The sequence below is a fragment of the Lepisosteus platostomus genome, chromosome 15 (assembly GCF_059453375.1).
Source record: "Lepisosteus platostomus isolate fLepPlt1 chromosome 15, fLepPlt1.hap1, whole genome shotgun sequence".
Classification (NCBI taxonomy): domain Eukaryota; kingdom Metazoa; phylum Chordata; class Actinopteri; order Semionotiformes; family Lepisosteidae; genus Lepisosteus; species Lepisosteus platostomus.
This window is the reverse complement of record NC_142625.1, coordinates 15,971,021-15,988,454: the sequence shown is the minus strand read 5'-3', so window position 1 is coordinate 15,988,454 and position 17,434 is coordinate 15,971,021. Positions and strand designations below refer to the sequence as shown.

General features: G+C 42.6%; 1 protein-coding gene across 6 annotated transcripts in view; it reads left to right on the top strand.

Annotated features, from left to right (window-relative positions):
* Nucleotides 1–11,509, top strand: part of src (SRC proto-oncogene, non-receptor tyrosine kinase) — a 58,724-nt gene extending 47,215 nt beyond the window's left edge. For all 6 annotated transcript variants that reach the window (XM_088608393.1, XM_088608390.1, XM_088608391.1 and 3 more), the window contains 6 exons: nt 682–837; nt 2,645–2,824; nt 4,733–4,809; nt 6,909–7,062; nt 7,837–7,968; nt 8,771–11,509. In XM_088608393.1, coding sequence (XP_088464519.1) covers nt 682–837; nt 2,645–2,824; nt 4,733–4,809; nt 6,909–7,062; nt 7,837–7,968; nt 8,771–8,979 — 908 coding nt within the window. In that variant the 3' untranslated portion in view covers nt 8,980–11,509. The remainder of the gene's footprint in view (nt 1–681; nt 838–2,644; nt 2,825–4,732; nt 4,810–6,908; nt 7,063–7,836; nt 7,969–8,770) is intronic.
* The last annotated feature ends 5,925 nt before the right edge of the window (nt 11,510–17,434 follow it).

Sequence of the window (17,434 nt, the reverse complement as noted above, 5' to 3'; positions counted from 1 at the left end):
TCATCGAATGTGTCGTTCTGAAAAGCTTTGAAAGGCAGCTCTTCCACTTTACATTTTTCCGTACTCAAACATCTCTGTCTTTTGTGAGTTAAAGAGTTCTGTGGATAGGTTTTGCTTTAGGCAAAAAAGGAGGAGCACATGAGGGAATGCGCAGTGGAAAAACTCAACAGAAATTATGCTAAATGAGTCAGAAGAGGGGTGGCACAGGGGTTAGCATTGCTGCCTTACAGTGCTGGGGCCCTGGGTGCAATTTCAGCCCTACAGCTCTTATCTGCATGGGGTTTATATGTTTTCCCTGTGTTCATATGGGTTTCCTCTGGGTGCTCCAGTTTCCTCCCACAGTCCAAAGGCATGCTAGTAGGGTCATTGACTTCTGGGAAAATTAGCCCTGGTGTGAGTCTGTGTGTCTGCCCTGTGATGGACTGGCATCCTGTGCAGAATTTATCCTGCCTTGTGCCTGTTCCTAGCTTCAACTCCCCCCCCCCCGTAACCCTAAACCGGATGCAGCAGTTAGAAAATGGATGGATGAATCGAGTCAGAAGTGGCTTGTTTTTAAAAGAGGCCGCTGTATTACAACACAAGAGTGGAAGCGAGATTGAAGCGTTGAGCAGCCAGCCGGAGAGCAGCGTCCCTGCCTCTGCTAACCCATTTCCCTCTCTCTCCCTGTTCCTGCCCGTGCAGAGCACGCGGACGGCCTGTGTCACCCTCTGACCGAGGTGTGCCCCGTTATCAAGCCGCAGACGCAGGGGCTGGCCCGGGACGCCTGGGAGATCCCCCGGGAGTCTCTGAGACTAGACGTCAAGCTGGGCCAGGGCTGTTTCGGGGAGGTCTGGATGGGTAAGACATTGCTGTATCTACCAATTTCCTTTAGAAAACAAGACGCATCCACAGCTGGTTTTAGGTTAGGTATAGAGTAATCGAAGGCAAAGGGAATATTACAGTTATGTCCGCAAATGTTAGATTTCTTCAAGGTTTCTTTTTTCTGTCACTGTTGAAAGCACAAAGTGCTGTTTATTTTTAAGAATGTATGAAACTGACCAATCCTTTTTTGCTCAAGGTGGCACATTTTAACTTGGAGCAGGTAAAGGTTATTCTACACTGGTGTGACACCTGAAGAAGGCTCTACAGTCGAAATGTGGTGTTTCTTCTTTCTGTTTTGCAGTATAGAGTTAACATTTGTTTCTTTGCAGTCGATGCACAAAGGTACAGTTCCCCGCTTGAACATTTTAACTTGGATGTTGTATTGTTTCATGTCTGGGTTTCTCTTATTGGGTTATTTTGTGTGTCAGATTTTACACAAAGGGTTGTGAAACCATATTATGATTACTGAAGCTTTCTTTTGTGGCTGGCTGGGGGTCATTGTTATATTCACACAGTTCTACAGCAGTACAGTGATGATCAATTACATAAATATTTTCTATGATGAAACCTCAATTATCCTCTGGTAGCTGAAGGAAAATCCCACTCACTCAAGCAGAATCGTTTTATAGTGCTGCCATCCACTCACCCATGTATATTAAATCCCATTTTACTTCTCTTAAGCCATGTCTCATTTCTTCAAAGCATCTGAACAGTTTTCTAAGTATTCTTTAAAGCACATCATATTATGATTACAGTGGCTCTCTCAGCTGCACTTCGCTTTCCATTTCCAGTTGTTATCCACCTCAAAACAAACACTCTGTGCTGCTCTTATGCTCATTAAAATCTTCCGTGTTCTTCCCCCTTTCTCTGTCCTCTGCATACAACCTTCTAGCATTGTACTGTACTATAACTTGTAATGTGGGCTTTCTCTGTGAACAACAGGCACAGATAAAGCAGAATTAAAGACTTTCACTCTTTAATTCAGTCTCTCAGCCCTAAAATATGCTGAGAACTAAAATAAACTGGGTGGAAACAAATATATTTACAGACCTAAGTATAGGTTTCCTGGATGTTAAACGTGTTCCAGACACGCATAGTCCTCTGGGTAAAGAAGTGCTTCCTATTCTCAGTTGAAAATGCATGTCCCTCTGGTTTGTGTTTCACCGTTGATTGTGAGATTTAATGTACTTATTAAATTGGTGAATAATCTTGTTTAAAACTGCACTGTGATGATACTCCAGTTCTTCATCTGTAGCGTGACATGCTTTAAAGCATACTGAAAACATCAGAGCATCAGAGCATCTTATCGATCAATTAATCAACTAATATTTTATTTCCATGTGGCGCCTTTCATTCCAGTGCATTCTCAAAGCTATGTACATAAATCTAAAAAAAAGAATTAGAGTTAATGGGAAAGAATGGTAATAAGTACAAGTACAATAAATATACAGGGATATATGTGAAATTAAAAGAAAGAAATAGGTTAAGAATTGAAAGGCGTCTAAAAGAAGTAAGCTTGGAGGCGAGATTTGAAAACCGCAGCAGAGGGCGTGTTAGTAATATGGTGAGAAAGAGAGAAAAGGCTCAGTCCCCTAATGTAGGATGTGAAGTCCTTGGAACTCGAGCCAGCCTGGCAGGAATAGAGATGGTAACTATTAAATGCACTCAGGAGACGAGAGAATTGTTGCCTGGTGAGGTTCCTCCCAAAAATTCTGCATTCCGCAAGGACCAAGTTCAGTCTTGCTTCCACTTCCTCATGGTCCTGCGTCCCTTTCCCTCTCAGGAACATGGAACGGAACAACACGGGTGGCGATCAAGACCCTGAAGCCAGGAACCATGTCTACGGAAGCCTTCCTCCAGGAGGCCCAGGTGATGAAGAAGCTGCGACACGAGAAGCTGGTCCAGCTGTATGCGGTCGTCTCAGAGGAGCCCATCTACATCGTGACGGAGTTTATGGGCCAAGGTCAGGCACCAGTCACACTGCAGATTGCCTCCAGGGGGCACTGCTGGTGTACTTATTCAGAGTAGTGCTCCTTAACAACGGCGCTGAACATATCACCATGTCTGTCATAATTAATTGCTCTATGCCATTACGTTAGGTGCACAGTTCATGTAGATTGTAGTATAACCTTGAGCAGTGGTTCCTTGGGTAATTCGGTAACCCGAAGTGTCCACAAAAAACATTCAGATTCACAGGGAAACTGTCGTGTTCCACTGCTTAAAGTGGAACTGAGCAGCGGCTGTGAGACGCAAGGCGAAACCACGCGCTGGGAGAGAGAGACAGAACAGGGAAGCTGCAGGCAGCACAGTGAGAGGGTCTGAGCTGTGCTGAGTATGCAGTCAGAAGTGTTGTGGTTGCAGGCGGAAAATATAGGCCGGGCGTGGAGAAGACCAATACAGTCCAGGGTTATTATTCTAACTAGTGAAAGTCTTAACTGGGAAGACACTGCAGTGAAGCACCGAGAGAATCCAAGCTGAGGTCTAGAAACAAGCTAAGTTCGTAACTAGAAGCAGAGCACTTGAGAAGTCCAAGAGTCACAGTCGGGATAAATCAGGGTGATATCTGAGAAGGGAATGCATGGCTAGATAGCCGAGATTCAAAGCACACGCCAAAAAGCAGACTTCCCAAGTAGTCAGAGAGCATATCTTAAGTGTTACCTGCAGTTGCCATGGTATAATTGCTTGCAGGTGGTACAGGTTTCCTGTCAGAATATGTCACCATGTCAAACAGAGTTCCTGACAGAAACGCCACAACTACTGTCCAGTAATTAACGTTCTTTCCAACACGGGTGTCCGATAGCCTTGTGCTGATTACGAGGCTGAAGCTATCCACCACTCCGTTGGAAGGAAGAGTTAATTTCCTGCATTTATACTTGAATGGCCATGAGGAAAAGTAAGCCCGTTGTTCTTGAAAACATTTCCAAAGTCGATGTTTAGGGTTAACAGCAAGTCCTTGTTTTGTCTCTTCTCAACACCCTCCTGAAGTACATTCTAGTACAAGACTAGTGTAGACTGGACTTGTGGTACCTGGTTTCCTTCCACTTCATCTCTTTTGAACACCTGCCTCCATCTCACTGACTTTCGTTTCTGTCCCTCTCACTGTAGAGACTTCCTCCTGAAATTAGTTCACTGCCTTGCACTCTGAAACACACTCAACCTAGAGAGGAACTTGAGACCAAAACCTGTTTCGTTTTGATTGATGAGCAAACCTTAGGAGTTTCACAGCTTCCTGGGCTCACATCTGCAACAGGCTTTTCTGATTGAATCTTTAGCGTGGCTATGAGAGATAGCACCAGGGGCTGCTTTTTTTTCTCACTTGTTATAAATCAGTTTTGTGGTTCAAGTGGAATTGTTTTATACTGTTGCTATTCATTCATACCAGTTCCATGTATATTCATTCCTTAATGTGTACTTATGTATAATGTATTAAATATATATTCTTATAAGTTCTGTCTCCCTTCTGCAGTTCTATAATTGATTTTAACTCGGTCTGGACAGTTTCAAAGTATTCTTTAAAGACCACCATATTATAATTACAGTGATTCTCTCACCTGTGTTCATTGCTGAACAGACCAGATCAATACAAACAACTCCCTATATTGATAATGCAATGCATTTTACACCTGCTATATTGCTAAACTTTGCTAGCCTGAAGAATGTAATACATTTTGTAGGGTATAGAAGGTGCAATAGTTCAAACGATGCAGGACACTTTGCACAACTGCAGCGGATGAAGTTTAAAAGAGCCTGCAGTTGTGTATGCCAGGACAGTGTTACGGAGCAGCAGCAGAGCATTGCAGCAGGCAAGAACGTAAGGAGGAGCGGGAAGGGGATAGGAGACAATGTAGTGCTGATATTCTTTCCTCTACAGGCAGTCTGCTGGACTTCCTCAAGGGCGACATGGGCAAAATACTACGCCTCCCTCAGCTCGTGGACATGGCCTCCCAGGTGAGCAGATGGGTGACGTCAAGAATCGCTGATTCACGGTGGCGCGATATACAGTACAAGTGGCCCAGAGTGGTTATGATTGGGCCGCGGGTTCTGGGTTCGACTCGAGACTTGGGGCACCCATGTGGAGATGGCTTTTCCTTCCCGAGTTTACAGTAGTGTTTTCTGGGTACTCGGCTTTCTTCTCAAAGACATGCAGGTCGGGTTTGGCTGTGTTAAATTGTCCTTCCCAGACTTTGATTCAGGGAGCAGGATAACTCAGCTCCTTCCTTTCCTTGTCAAGATTGGCTGTTGTGCCCTTTTGACCCTTCCTTAGTGTAGAGTATGGGGCACATCGAGAGATTTGCTCATGCATGCTTGTGCTTATACACTCCCCCAGAGACTGAAATATTGACTTCTAATTTATTTTACCTTTTCCTTAGATTTTTATGTTACATTTTACTAGGTCCCCTACTCAGTTCTTTATTTTCTGCTTGCAGTTGTAGACTTGTGTATTATCGCCCTTTATCTGAATATGAATATTGTGGCATGACGCTGGGGCGTGTCCAGTGGGGAGGCAGAGCCCTGGTAGAAGGGCAGAGCCTCGCCTTTGTAGTCCCAGCTGTCCCGGCTTCTAGATGATGAGCCACACCTGGGCAGGTCCTATAAAGGCATCCTCCAATGGGATGAGCAGGGAACCCCCCTGGAAGTGGGAGTTTACACCGACAGTCCCAGAGGACCGTCTTTTTTTTTCCACCTGACCTGCTGTGCAGTACCACTGGTTGCTGCTGGAAGAGGTGTTAGTGGGGCCAGCTGGGGGCGCTCACCCTGCGGTCCATGTGGGTCCTAATGCCCCAGTATAGTGATGGGGACACTATACTGTAAACAGGCGCCGTCATTCGGATGAGACTTAAAACCAAGGTCCTGACTCTCTGTGGTCATTAAAAATCCCAGGGTGTTTCTCGAAAAGAGTAGGGGTGTTACCCCGGTGCCCTGGCCAAATTTCCCATTGGTCCTTACCAATCATGGCCTCCTAATAATCCCCATCTATGAATTGGCTTCATTACTCTCTGCTCTCCTCCCCACTAATAGCTGATGTGTGGTGAGCGTTCTGGCGCACTATGGCTGCCGTCGCATCATCCAGGTGGGGCTGCACACTGGTGGTGGTGGAGGGGATCCCCATTACCTGTAAAGTGCTTTGAGTGGAGTGTCCAGAAAAGCGCTATATAAGTGTAAGCTATTATTATTGTTATTATTATTATTATTATTATTATTATTATTATTATTATTATTATTATTATTACTGGGGCAGGCTCTTCCATTTTCACATTGCCTGTCCTACTGTGTAGTACCACGGGGGCAGGCTGCTCTTTTTCCACAAGTTTGTATTTTATTTTTGGCCTTACGCACCCTGCTCTACCATACTGGACCCCGTTAAATAGGGTAACTCCAGCCTGGAGGTCACGAGACACAGCGGTACACTTTCTTTTTGCCTTTTGTTTATTTTTTCACCCCTGTTTGTGTTATTTTTGGTCCCTGCTAGCCTCACAGCGGTGCTCCCATCCCCTCACCCGGGGCGTTGACGTTTTCCGGTGTGCTGGCCGCTGCACCTCCCCCACAACACTGTCACAATGTATAATAATTTTCAACTGAACATTTTCAACTGAAGACTTAGTCGGATTAAACGAATCACAAAAGACCTTTGCAGGCATTTCATTGTTATTTTTTGTTCAAGAACAAAGCATCTTTAGGCAGAGAGGTGAAAACGATTTAGTTTGCCACAAGAAACAAACCGTTTTTGTTGCACTGGAGCAAAATACTTAAAAAGTTGTCTTGTGAAAGTTATCTGCTCTGTCTTATGTTATGTGCAGTGCATTAAAACAGGTTGGTACTGCAGCAACATCCAAAATGCCCAGAATCGAGGACTTCACTGTAACTCAGCTCCTCCTAAAAGTCTTCTGTTTTTCTCCTTTCAGTTTAAGGGCGTTGTTTAAAGCTGTTGGGCAAATTTAAGGCACAGCTTTACTTAAAGGAAGTGGCACCCATTGTCATACTAGTGTCATAATACATAATGTTCGATGCGGTTAGCCCTGGACTTTCAACCGGTTTCCCTTCTGCAGATTGCAGCTGGGATGGCCTATGTGGAGAGGATGAACTACGTGCATCGAGACCTGAGGGCCGCTAACATTCTGGTGGGCGACAATCTGGTCTGCAAGGTGGCTGACTTCGGATTAGCACGTCTCATCGAGGACAACGAGTACACAGCCAGGCAGGGTGAGCATTGCAGGGGTGCAGCTGGCCTGTGGTTTTGCAAGGCCATTACTGCGGTTCTTCCTCCAACACCATGCCCCAGATTGCATACGGGCGACGTCAGAGTTTTCTAGATTGCATCGTCCGCTGCAAGTGAGCTTCCAAAAGGCTGATATCTGTTTGGACGCCTCAGTGTGGAAGTGCCATTTCATTCGATCAGTAAAGGTTACTGGGGTTTTGTACCTAGCAATGGCTAATGTACAGAGTATTCTGCTCCTGAAAACATGGAAAAGATGGTGAACCAATGCTTAACAGGGTCAGCTAATGACTGTGTGGAAGTATCTGTTGGAAGTATCTGACTCCTGGACTTTCCGTCTCTGAATGTTAAAAAGTCATAATTTCGGTTATAAAGTGCCTTCCCAACCAAAGGATGTTGTACATAATGATAATGGGGGAAAAAATAAAGAAAAAGAAATTAAAATGCACGAAGAACATGCATGGACAAACCGTAAGACAATCAAACAGAGACCGTAGTAAAAAGGTGAGTTTTAAGTTTAGATTTCAAAAGAGCCTCTCAAGAGAGCCAGAGTCAAATTTCTCTTCACTAAGGCCAGTCCAGGCTTAAAAAAAGGAAATAATTTCAGCACCAATAGAGAAATGAAGTCATGATTATGGTAAAACCCAGTCCAGTGCAGATGTGCTGTTTCTAGTGAAACTGGAATGGCAGCTGGAGGACTCAAGGAGAACAGGGCTGGCAGCAGTCTTGGTTGAAAGGTGACATCTCTTGTTCCCCCACAGGTGCCAAGTTTCCCATCAAATGGACAGCGCCAGAGGCTGCGCTGTACGGTCGCTTCACAATCAAATCAGATGTCTGGTCGTTCGGCATCCTGCTGACAGAACTGGCCACAAAGGGCAGAGTGCCCTACCCAGGTAGACTGAACACTAGAGGGCGATGCCTTCCTTGCTGTCGTGGATAATGAGGATCTCAAATGCTGTCAGTGATGACATGTTTGGGATTCATCTCCGTTGTGACTCTGCGGGAGCAAGGCACACTGCTGGACGCTCAGGAAATTAAGTGTCGGCATGATGTAGGGGTTGTTTTCTCTTTCATTTCCTCTGGATTTCCTTTTCTCCCGAGACCTAGATGCTGCTTGTTTTAAACTGCTGTGCCATCCATCATCAGTCAACATTTGACTAGAATTATTTCTACAGTATCATGTCTCACTGCTGGTTTGAATACTGGAGAAGTCAGACTCTTCTAGATTGTATCTTTCACTCCATGTGGACATTTTCGCAGCTCCAGTAGCATCTTACACACCTGGGCCTAGAACAAATTATTGTTCTTGTTGTAGTTGTTGTATTATGACTGCTCCAGGTCCCTCAAGCATGACAAATTGCGCATTCCTTTAGCATTACGATCACTGCATACAAGAAGACAAGCTTAGATGTAAAGGAACAAGTAATGATTTATTCCATGCTGAAAAGAGAAGAAAACAAAAACAATGTTTAGGCTGTGGAGCCTCGGAATCCACAGCCGAAACGTTGTGTTTCTTTTCTTCTCTTTTCAGCCTGGAATAAACCTTTACTTGTTCCTTTGCAGCCTACACATGCCGACGCAGCTCCCTACTTGAATTACTCGAGCTTAGATGTAGGGGAACTCTTCCGAGCGTGGCCCTGTGCTTAGTGTTCATTCCCCCTTGTACCAGCGTGTCACCCTCTCTCGCCTCTGCAGGGATGGTGAATCGGGAGGTTCTGGACCAGGTGGAGCGGGGATATCGGATGCCGTGCCCGGCGGAGTGCCCCGAGTCCCTGCACGAGCTGATGCTCACCTGCTGGCGCAAGGAGCCGGAGGAGCGGCCCACCTTCGAGTACCTGCAGAGCTTCCTGGAGGACTACTTCACCTCCACCGAGCCTCAGTACCAGCCTGGGGAGAACCTATAGAAGGGCCTATGGTGGGGCTCGGGGTGGACTCCCGGTACCCCCTCAGTCAGGGACTGCTCTTTCAGCGAGCCTCAGCCCCCGCGCAGGCTGGAGCTGCCAAAGTGTCAGCCTTCCCCCTCGCCAACCCCAACAGCTGCTGTACCCCAATATCTCCTACTGCATGTCCAGTTCAAGGGTCAATTAATATCTTACTCACCTGGGCCTACAACAGTTCATCATCATCATTATTATTATTATTATTATTATTATTATTATTATTATTATTATTATTATTATTACGCTATAGTATTTTGAATTTTCAAGGCCATTCTGTGCCGCTGGCTATGTGCCCTTTGGAAGTTTATCAAGAGGAGCCATATTCCACTCTTAAGACATTGTTCGCTTTTAACCCTTTCAAATAAAATGTGAACCATAGTCCACTTCTGTAGTTCACCACACTTTTAAACCAGGATTTGCTCCCTGGAGGCTAAGAAATACTGAACTCCTTTTAGTTTCTCTGGGCAGCCTGAGAAGGTCATTGATCTTGTTGATCTTGTAGAGTTTCCTAAGGCCCACGTCTTCCAAGACAAATCGCCCTTCTTCACTCACTTCTACCATATTGGATGTTCAAGGGAGACAGCAGCCCCCTACCTAGGGTGTGGGAGGAGGAAGGGGGCTCCCAAAAAAAGGTGCCATTTCCATGATCTTTCCTTGGGAAAGGGCACAGATCAGTACAAAAGTACTCCTCTGGTAGCGAAGGGGATAGACTTGGATCTGGTTGTTTATCTCTGTCCCTTCCAAAAGGACAGAATTCATGGAAGGCAAATAGGACTGTGTTTTTTTATGTGGTTTGGAATTTAGAGAGCTTCCAGCAATGGGAAATTTGTACGCCTGGGTTCCAAACTTGTGATTTAATGGGGTTTTTTAGGTTGAGAAATATGGCCATGTTAGGGGTCCAGCCTATTTCTTTTCTTTGCAGGAAAGACTCATAAACCGACTAATTTGGGGGATATTATTGTTTTGAACTGGGAGTTTGTTACCCAGTTTTTTCAGATATATGTATATTTTTACCTGGATCAACTGGAATTTAACACGCCGAAACCTAGGATGCTGTATTTGTGCACTTGCAGCAGAGATAAAGAACTGAGCTGCCGTTATTACAGCTAACTGGAGGGGTACGCCTGTATTTTGGAGTGAGTGTCGTGGAGAAAGCAGGCTGGCAGGGAGGAGAGTACTGTGCGGGGAAAAAAAGAGCAATTCCACAATGCAGAGCGAGTCTAAGGACTGCAATAACCTACGAGAGAGAGAATCAGAATCTCCGGCTCTGTCTACACATGTGGTGTCTTCTCGAACGGTTCGAAAACTACTGATCACCGTCTCTCCTGAGACCAGGAACCTGCTGCATTCTTTTTCTTTTGCCAATGAAAAATTTTTTTTGTACTGTTGTCAGTGTATATAGTGTATTTTTATTACTCTTGACTTTCTTACAGCCTCGTTCACTAGGCGACACTGAGAGGAGGTTCTAGTTATGTTCAATGTAAAGATATTGTTAGTTTCTTCTGGGGGCACCCAGTAAGTTGGGGTCAGAGGTCACTCTGGTGGACTTACTGGTACTCTCAGATTAGGGTGTAGACTAGTTCACCCTCCATGGTACGAATTATAAATGCCAATGAATGCCAGGAAGTGGCCCTGCTAAGACAAGTTTTTCTTTCTTTTTTGTAAACATTATGCAAAAGAACCACCACAGAACTCTGCTTAATTAAAGCTTTCCATTTTTTGAGGGGGGGGTGACTTTTACAGTTGCAAATCTGTATTTTGCAAATACTGTTAATAGGGCAGCAAACCTACTCTTGAGCCTGTTTGTTTTAATGCCGTATTTACACTCTTCGTGCAGGTTTTATGTGGAGTGCTGCCTGGGGAGCTGGCGTTTCAGCAGGAGTCTGTCTCATTAACACATGTGCCATACAAAGCCATTGCATAAGTCTCTGACCCCTCACACACTGCGACATAAAACTTCTACACATGGAGTGGCAGTCATAAGAGCCCAGGTTATTCACTTCCTTTTTGTATGTTCATCAGTTATAAACGTGTATCTCTTTCTTTTTATCAGTAAGACCTCATATAGAAGACTCATTCTTATGAGTGAGATTCAAGATACAGGGCTCCTGTACAGTACATGTACTTATGTCTGCAGCTGTAATGCATCACTTAGACACAGTGGCCTGTTAAATTGTCATCTTTGTAGCAAATGCCTATCAGGAATACGTTTTGCCTAAAGAAGAGCTGCTCAGATTTTCCTTCTTAAGAGTTTTGGATTCAGTGTTCTATGCAGCTAAGCCTCTTTCTGAAAGGCTTGTCTGTGGGCAGGTAAGAGCATGAACGGATCCCATTAGCTTGAATGAATAAGGCAGGAAGTTATGTATGTAATGATTTTTGTTTTCAAGACACTTTTAATTGTTAATGTCGACTCTGTTTCCATTGTATCAATCAATTGTTGTGCCCTCATTCTCGGCTCCCTGGCAAATGAATTAAAATACTTTTCATACTTTAATGTGAAATAGTTGAAGGTTATTATCAGAATTCTAACTGCTGTTTTGAGCCCCTAAAACTAACATCTCATCTGGGTACTGTGTACTGAGTGGCTGATAAGCAACTCTTTGGGAAAACACATATATGGGAATTTTATGTTTCATTAACATTTTATGTTTCATTATTCTTTTCTTTGTTATTCATTATTCTTGCGTGACAGATCCCCAAAGAGATCACCAAAGTCATAGGCTGAAAAACACTGCAATTACTTGTATAGTACCTTTTAAATCTCATAATCACATTTAACATCAGCTAAGAATATATAGATGTAGGTGGCACAGTGGCACAATTCTGGACCTGGGTGGTATCTGTGTGGAGTTTGTATGTTCTTCCCACGTTTGTATGGGTTTCCTCCCATAGTCCAAAGACATACAAGTAGATGAATTGGCTTCTGGGAAAACTGGCCCTGGTGTGAGTGTTTGTGACTGTGTCTGTCCTGCGATGGACTGTCGTCCTGGCCAGGGTGTACCCTACCCATTGCTTGCTGGGATAGGACCCATGACCCTGATTTGGAGAAGTAGTTAGAAAATGGATGGATGGATATCCAGATCTCAAAACAAACACATGCTGAAGGGCTAAACTCTGAAAGGTCTCCTAAGATGTGAAAGACAATTAAATTGTGGGGGAAGATGACCAGGTCTCATCGGACAACTTGTCATTTTAATGTCTGAGAATGATTATAGATTCTTTAATACAACACAGACCAAGGGTAAATGAGACCTTTTGAATAAACATTCAGGAAATAATTTTGAGCAGTGTTAGACCAGAAAGCTGATGGTAGAAATGTTAGGAAGCCTGCTACTTATGGTTTTCAACTAAAATAGGTCTTCTCCCTCTTAACCTCATCATCCTGATCTTTCAGGACAATAATCTGTTATTCGGTATGTCTTGAGAAAAGGTTCACTAAATTATTTTTTGACAGATTTTGATGAATAAGAATATCATAATGGTTGTACATCTATTTTCTGATGGGTTTCTTTCTCTTTATATTTTATCCTGAGAGCTTTTCAAGCCTCTCGCTGTAAATCAGGTTCTTAAAATAGGTGTTATTTCCTGGCAAGCAGTGCCCTCATGCCTTGGAGTCTTTATTCTCTCTCATAACAAAGGCCTTCAGCCAGACCTTTTGAGCCTTCTGGCCCAACTTTATTATAAATACATAGGCATCTGAGAGCAATCCCTCCACTGATACCCATGTCAAAAAATCCTTTTAAGATTTTCTGCAGGATTGACTCAACTATCCTACCTAATTTGCTTTCTTAGTTAATCTATAGGATTTGGGTTTCCCTTAAATAGCTGGAGAGGAAATATTTACTGTTTTCCAATACATTTTAAGATCCTCATTTGAATCTGTATGTGCATGTGTGTGTGAGAGCTGGGTGTTTCACTGATCTGTTTTAATTCACATCTGGAGAAATCCACAAACAAGATGCCTCTATACTTTCTGGAGCACGTTTAGCAGAAATTCTCCTGTATTTTATAATCACTGTTGGATAGGGCCATGATTATTAATGTATTGCAAGTCTTGATATTCTCATTGACAACTGTGGAAATTGTGAGTGAGGAAGACTTTTTTTAAACAATCACCTTTTTCATAAAGGCGGTTTTCGAGAAAGGTGGTTGTCCTATATTTTTTTATTTAAGCTCAAAGTCTTATTGGTTTTGTATGCATGATCATTTAAAATCTTACACAGGCCACAGAGAAAGTGTATGCTAAGAGATACATAAAAGTTGATTTTTGGCATGTCTTCCTCAAATATGTTAATCATCCGTATTCTAGGCTTCCAGCATAATTACAGTAACGTATCTTGAAACACTTTACAGGTTCAGTCATGCATTGTCTTGTAGTAAATGTAGGGCTCTAATTTACATGTGCTACCACTGTACTGCCCCGTAGAGAACTCAAGCAGTAACACCTCTAAGACCGGTCATATTGTTAAGAGAAAACACACATTATAGCAATAAATTTAAAGATGTGATTAGATTCTTTGTCTTTGTCTTTCTAAAGACAGGTTGTGTTTTTGACGGGCACTTTTTCTAAAACTGAGAAAGAAATCGATGAACTAGGCTAGGTGAGCCTTCAGGCTACGAATTTACATCCAATTTTACTGCAATCTATTCCCTCCAAATTGCAATGGCGACAGAAATACTTATCATAAGGAAAAGGGGAAGAAATGTGCTTTGCCTTTCGGCTTAGGCTTTTTTCTTTTCATGCTGGCTGTCGGATCAAATTATCTGCACGGCGAAAATCCCAAGTGTCATCTACAGGAGCCCAGCACGTTGGCTTCCAGTTCGAAGGTGGGACCCTCCTAAATTCACTGAGCACGTGGGCAGCTTATGTGTCCACTTGCTGAATTCGGACAGAGTGCGATAGGCAGAGCAGGTTACAACAGCGTCTGGCTTGTGCTGAAGCCTAGCTGCGCCGTTTCTCAGTCCAGGCAGAACTAGATAGGCTTATATCAATGAACAGCACTGTTGAACAACTATTGGAACCACGTCTCTAAAATTAGTTAACTCATAAGGAGTAACTAAGGATAAAGCAGAGTTCAAGAAAAATTGATAAAACACCACTGTTTCATCGATTACTATCCTGAGAGCCTATCCACAGAACGCAAATATGTTGCAGAGCCTACACAAAGATGCACACACTCACACCAGGTTCAGCCTATTTTACAGGAGCCAGTTAACCCACCAGCATGTTGCTGGATTCTGGGAGGAAACCATAGCAGTCAAGCAATCTTGCACAGAGAGAGAACAAGCAAACTCCACTCAAATAGCACTTTGGATCTGGCATTGAACCCAGTGCTGTGAAACAGCAATGCTACCCACGGCACAATCATGCCACATTTTTCAGTAAATCATTTACTACATGAATAATGTATTATTATATAGATATGGGAATCAAATAAAAGTCTGGCAGTATGTGTGTCCTGCACACAGTAAAGAGAGTTATTGTGGATCTGGTCAAGCAGGCAAATTTTTATTACTTTTCCTGTTAATTAAAACTGAACTTGACATCATGTTAAGATCATGATTTAATATACCAATGTATTTTGCCACTGCTGCAATATCGTTATTGCTCTTTTTTTCCTAAAGGAAACTATGATGGTACAATGTTTTGTCTTGGAGAAATAATGGTTACTGGAAGAGACTTATCCCAGTGAACAGGAATGAACTGGTGTTTGGGTGAGATATTATCAACAACGTGTAATACTTTCAACAAGAATGTCTTGCATATAAACAATGCTTTTCAGCCCAATAGATTACTAAGTACTCCACAGATAAGAGGGAACTTCATATCCATCTCTGTGGTGGCATGCAGCAGGCATTTTGCACTGGGAGTTTACTACTGTGTACAAATTCCTTTCTGTGGCATTAGATACGGTTCTGAAAAGCAAGTATAGTCCGTAAACTGACTTCTAATGGAGCTGTGCAGATTTTAAATTATGTGGCCTTTTTGAACACCTGTACTATGTTAACTATACATTGTTAACAGATACAATTTGATATACAAACGAATGTGTTCATAGTATAAAACACCAGAGGGCACTATGTCAGCTTTTCCAACCATTTGCATCTTTGATGGCTTGCACATCTATTGGTAGTCACCTCTGAAGGTAGTGTTTACCAGATTTAATTGATTCACTAATCCACAGTGCACAATTATTCGAATAACCAAGTTAAGTTTATAACCCTATTTAATATCACATTTCTGTGCTGAAAACCTATTGTGCATTCCCTTAAAATGACCTTCCTTATGGTTGGGGGTCATGTCGTCCTTATCCAGTGGCACTGTGCCTGAGCTTTGTGTTTGTGCACAGTAGCATCAGCAACAAGCCCGTCACACTTTTGCTTCCAATATATTTTATAGCATGTGTAGCTGTACTCATTTAAAAAAAACAACATGCAGACAAGCAACTCATTTTAACCAATTGCATTTCTTTGCAGAGAATAATAAGCATTTTAAAATGAAGACTACTTTTATATCAATGTAATGGCTAATTGTTTTTTTTTTCTCTACAATAAAGTAAATGCCACTTTATGTTGTAATCTTGAGATCTGCAATAAATTACTGTGCGTTTGCAACAATTTGGCTTTTTAAAAAATGATAGTACCTTCTGCAATTTTCATCTTTGTAAGTTAAAACAGGAAATATCATATCTGACACTGTCCAAAGAAGGTATTGAAAGCAACTTTATTTTACATTGGTCAAAGTAAAAAAAAACTACACACTTCATGTTTCAGGTCCACTTGACCTCAGTCATTCTAAAAAGGTTCCCTTTGCCATTTTACTTGAGTCTACGTGAGGACATTTGGGTAGTATTTCAGCTATGTTGATCCCACTGCCCCAGATTTGCTCTCTATTTTACTAAATCGGGGCTTGATGCAATCAGGCTCCTTAATTACTTGAGTGATCCTGACGATTGTCAATACAATAATTAAGGAGCTGGTTCCAGTTCAATCAATCGAGCTGGAGGGTCTGCAGGAGGTCATGTCATCTTGCTAAAGATTGCACTCTTCTCGGTCGACTGCCTTTGCTCGAGTCCCAGGCTTTCCAGCCCTGAGAGTCACAAGCCTGCAGGATATATATTATTCATTATAAACTGCCTGGACCAGACTGTAGTTTTGACAAATGAGATCCCTCGTTGTAGAATCTTTAAAGGTATTTTCCCTTTTCTTATTATTTCACACTATAAAAGCCCGTTCATTTTGCTCCAGGGGACATAAATCAACATGAAAAAGGACGTTTGAAATAGATGACAAATCCCTTTTGCTTAAGGCAATATCCTTTTGTTTGCAAAGGAACAAGTAATAGGTTTATTCCATGCTGAAAAAAAGAAGAAAGAGAACACAACGTTTCGGCCGTGGAGCCTTCTTCAGGTGTCAAAATCCTTTTGTTTGTACGAGTTTCATTTTTTTCTAATCGTTGCGAAAGGGATTAAACATTAAGCGAGCGAATGAGGGACGGGAAACTGGATTTAATCTAGACGTTTACAAATATTATTCTCAACAACAGGTCCAACAAGACCGATGCTAATTTGATTTTAGAATGATCGGATGCGGATCAGAAACAGTAGTAGTAGTGTCGCATTATAAAGCGAATAAAGACTAACTTTAATTAAAATGAAACTGAAATTGTTTTAAGTGTTATTTTTACTTTAGGAGAACATATTTTGTAAAAAAAAATTTTGAAGCTCGGCATTATTTTATACTACAACCTACTAGCATACCAGTATACTACAACCCTCACAGCGGGTCGGAGTCAGTCACGTGGTCTGGGCTGCACGGATGTTTTTAAAACTCGTAAAAACACCCATCCAGTGTCACAAAATAATTAAAACCTAATAAAAGCTAATATTCTTTCTGGACATTTTAAAGACGATGGGTAAAGAATCAGGCACGAGTTGACAATTGCCGGATTAGCCTAGTAGTCAAATATTGCTACCTTTTAACTTTTTTTTATTTTTGAAGAACTTTAACAGCATTTGGTGTCTACGCTATACGCTATGTTACGTGTATATATATATACTCAACGTGTTTGAATAAAACAAAGTATGCGAGTGCTGTATATAATATATCGGTGTCCTGCAATATTATCAAGACCTTAAAGATCGTCGGTAAGGTCCTAGGAGTATCATCTCCGTTTCTGTGATGTTTCCACCAACTTGACAGCTACAACAGTTTATTGTAGCTGCAAATCCGTATTGTTTCTTATATATGAACTACAAGTCCCAGAAAAACTAGAGCCCTCACTCCTCGCCTCCTGTTTGGCCCGTTGGGAACCCCGCCCCTCCGGGAAACGCTGATTGGCTCCCCCCCTCACAGTTCCGCGCTTCCTGCGACACGATTGGCCATGTAGCGGCGGTGTGGGCGTGTCCCGTGAATGCGG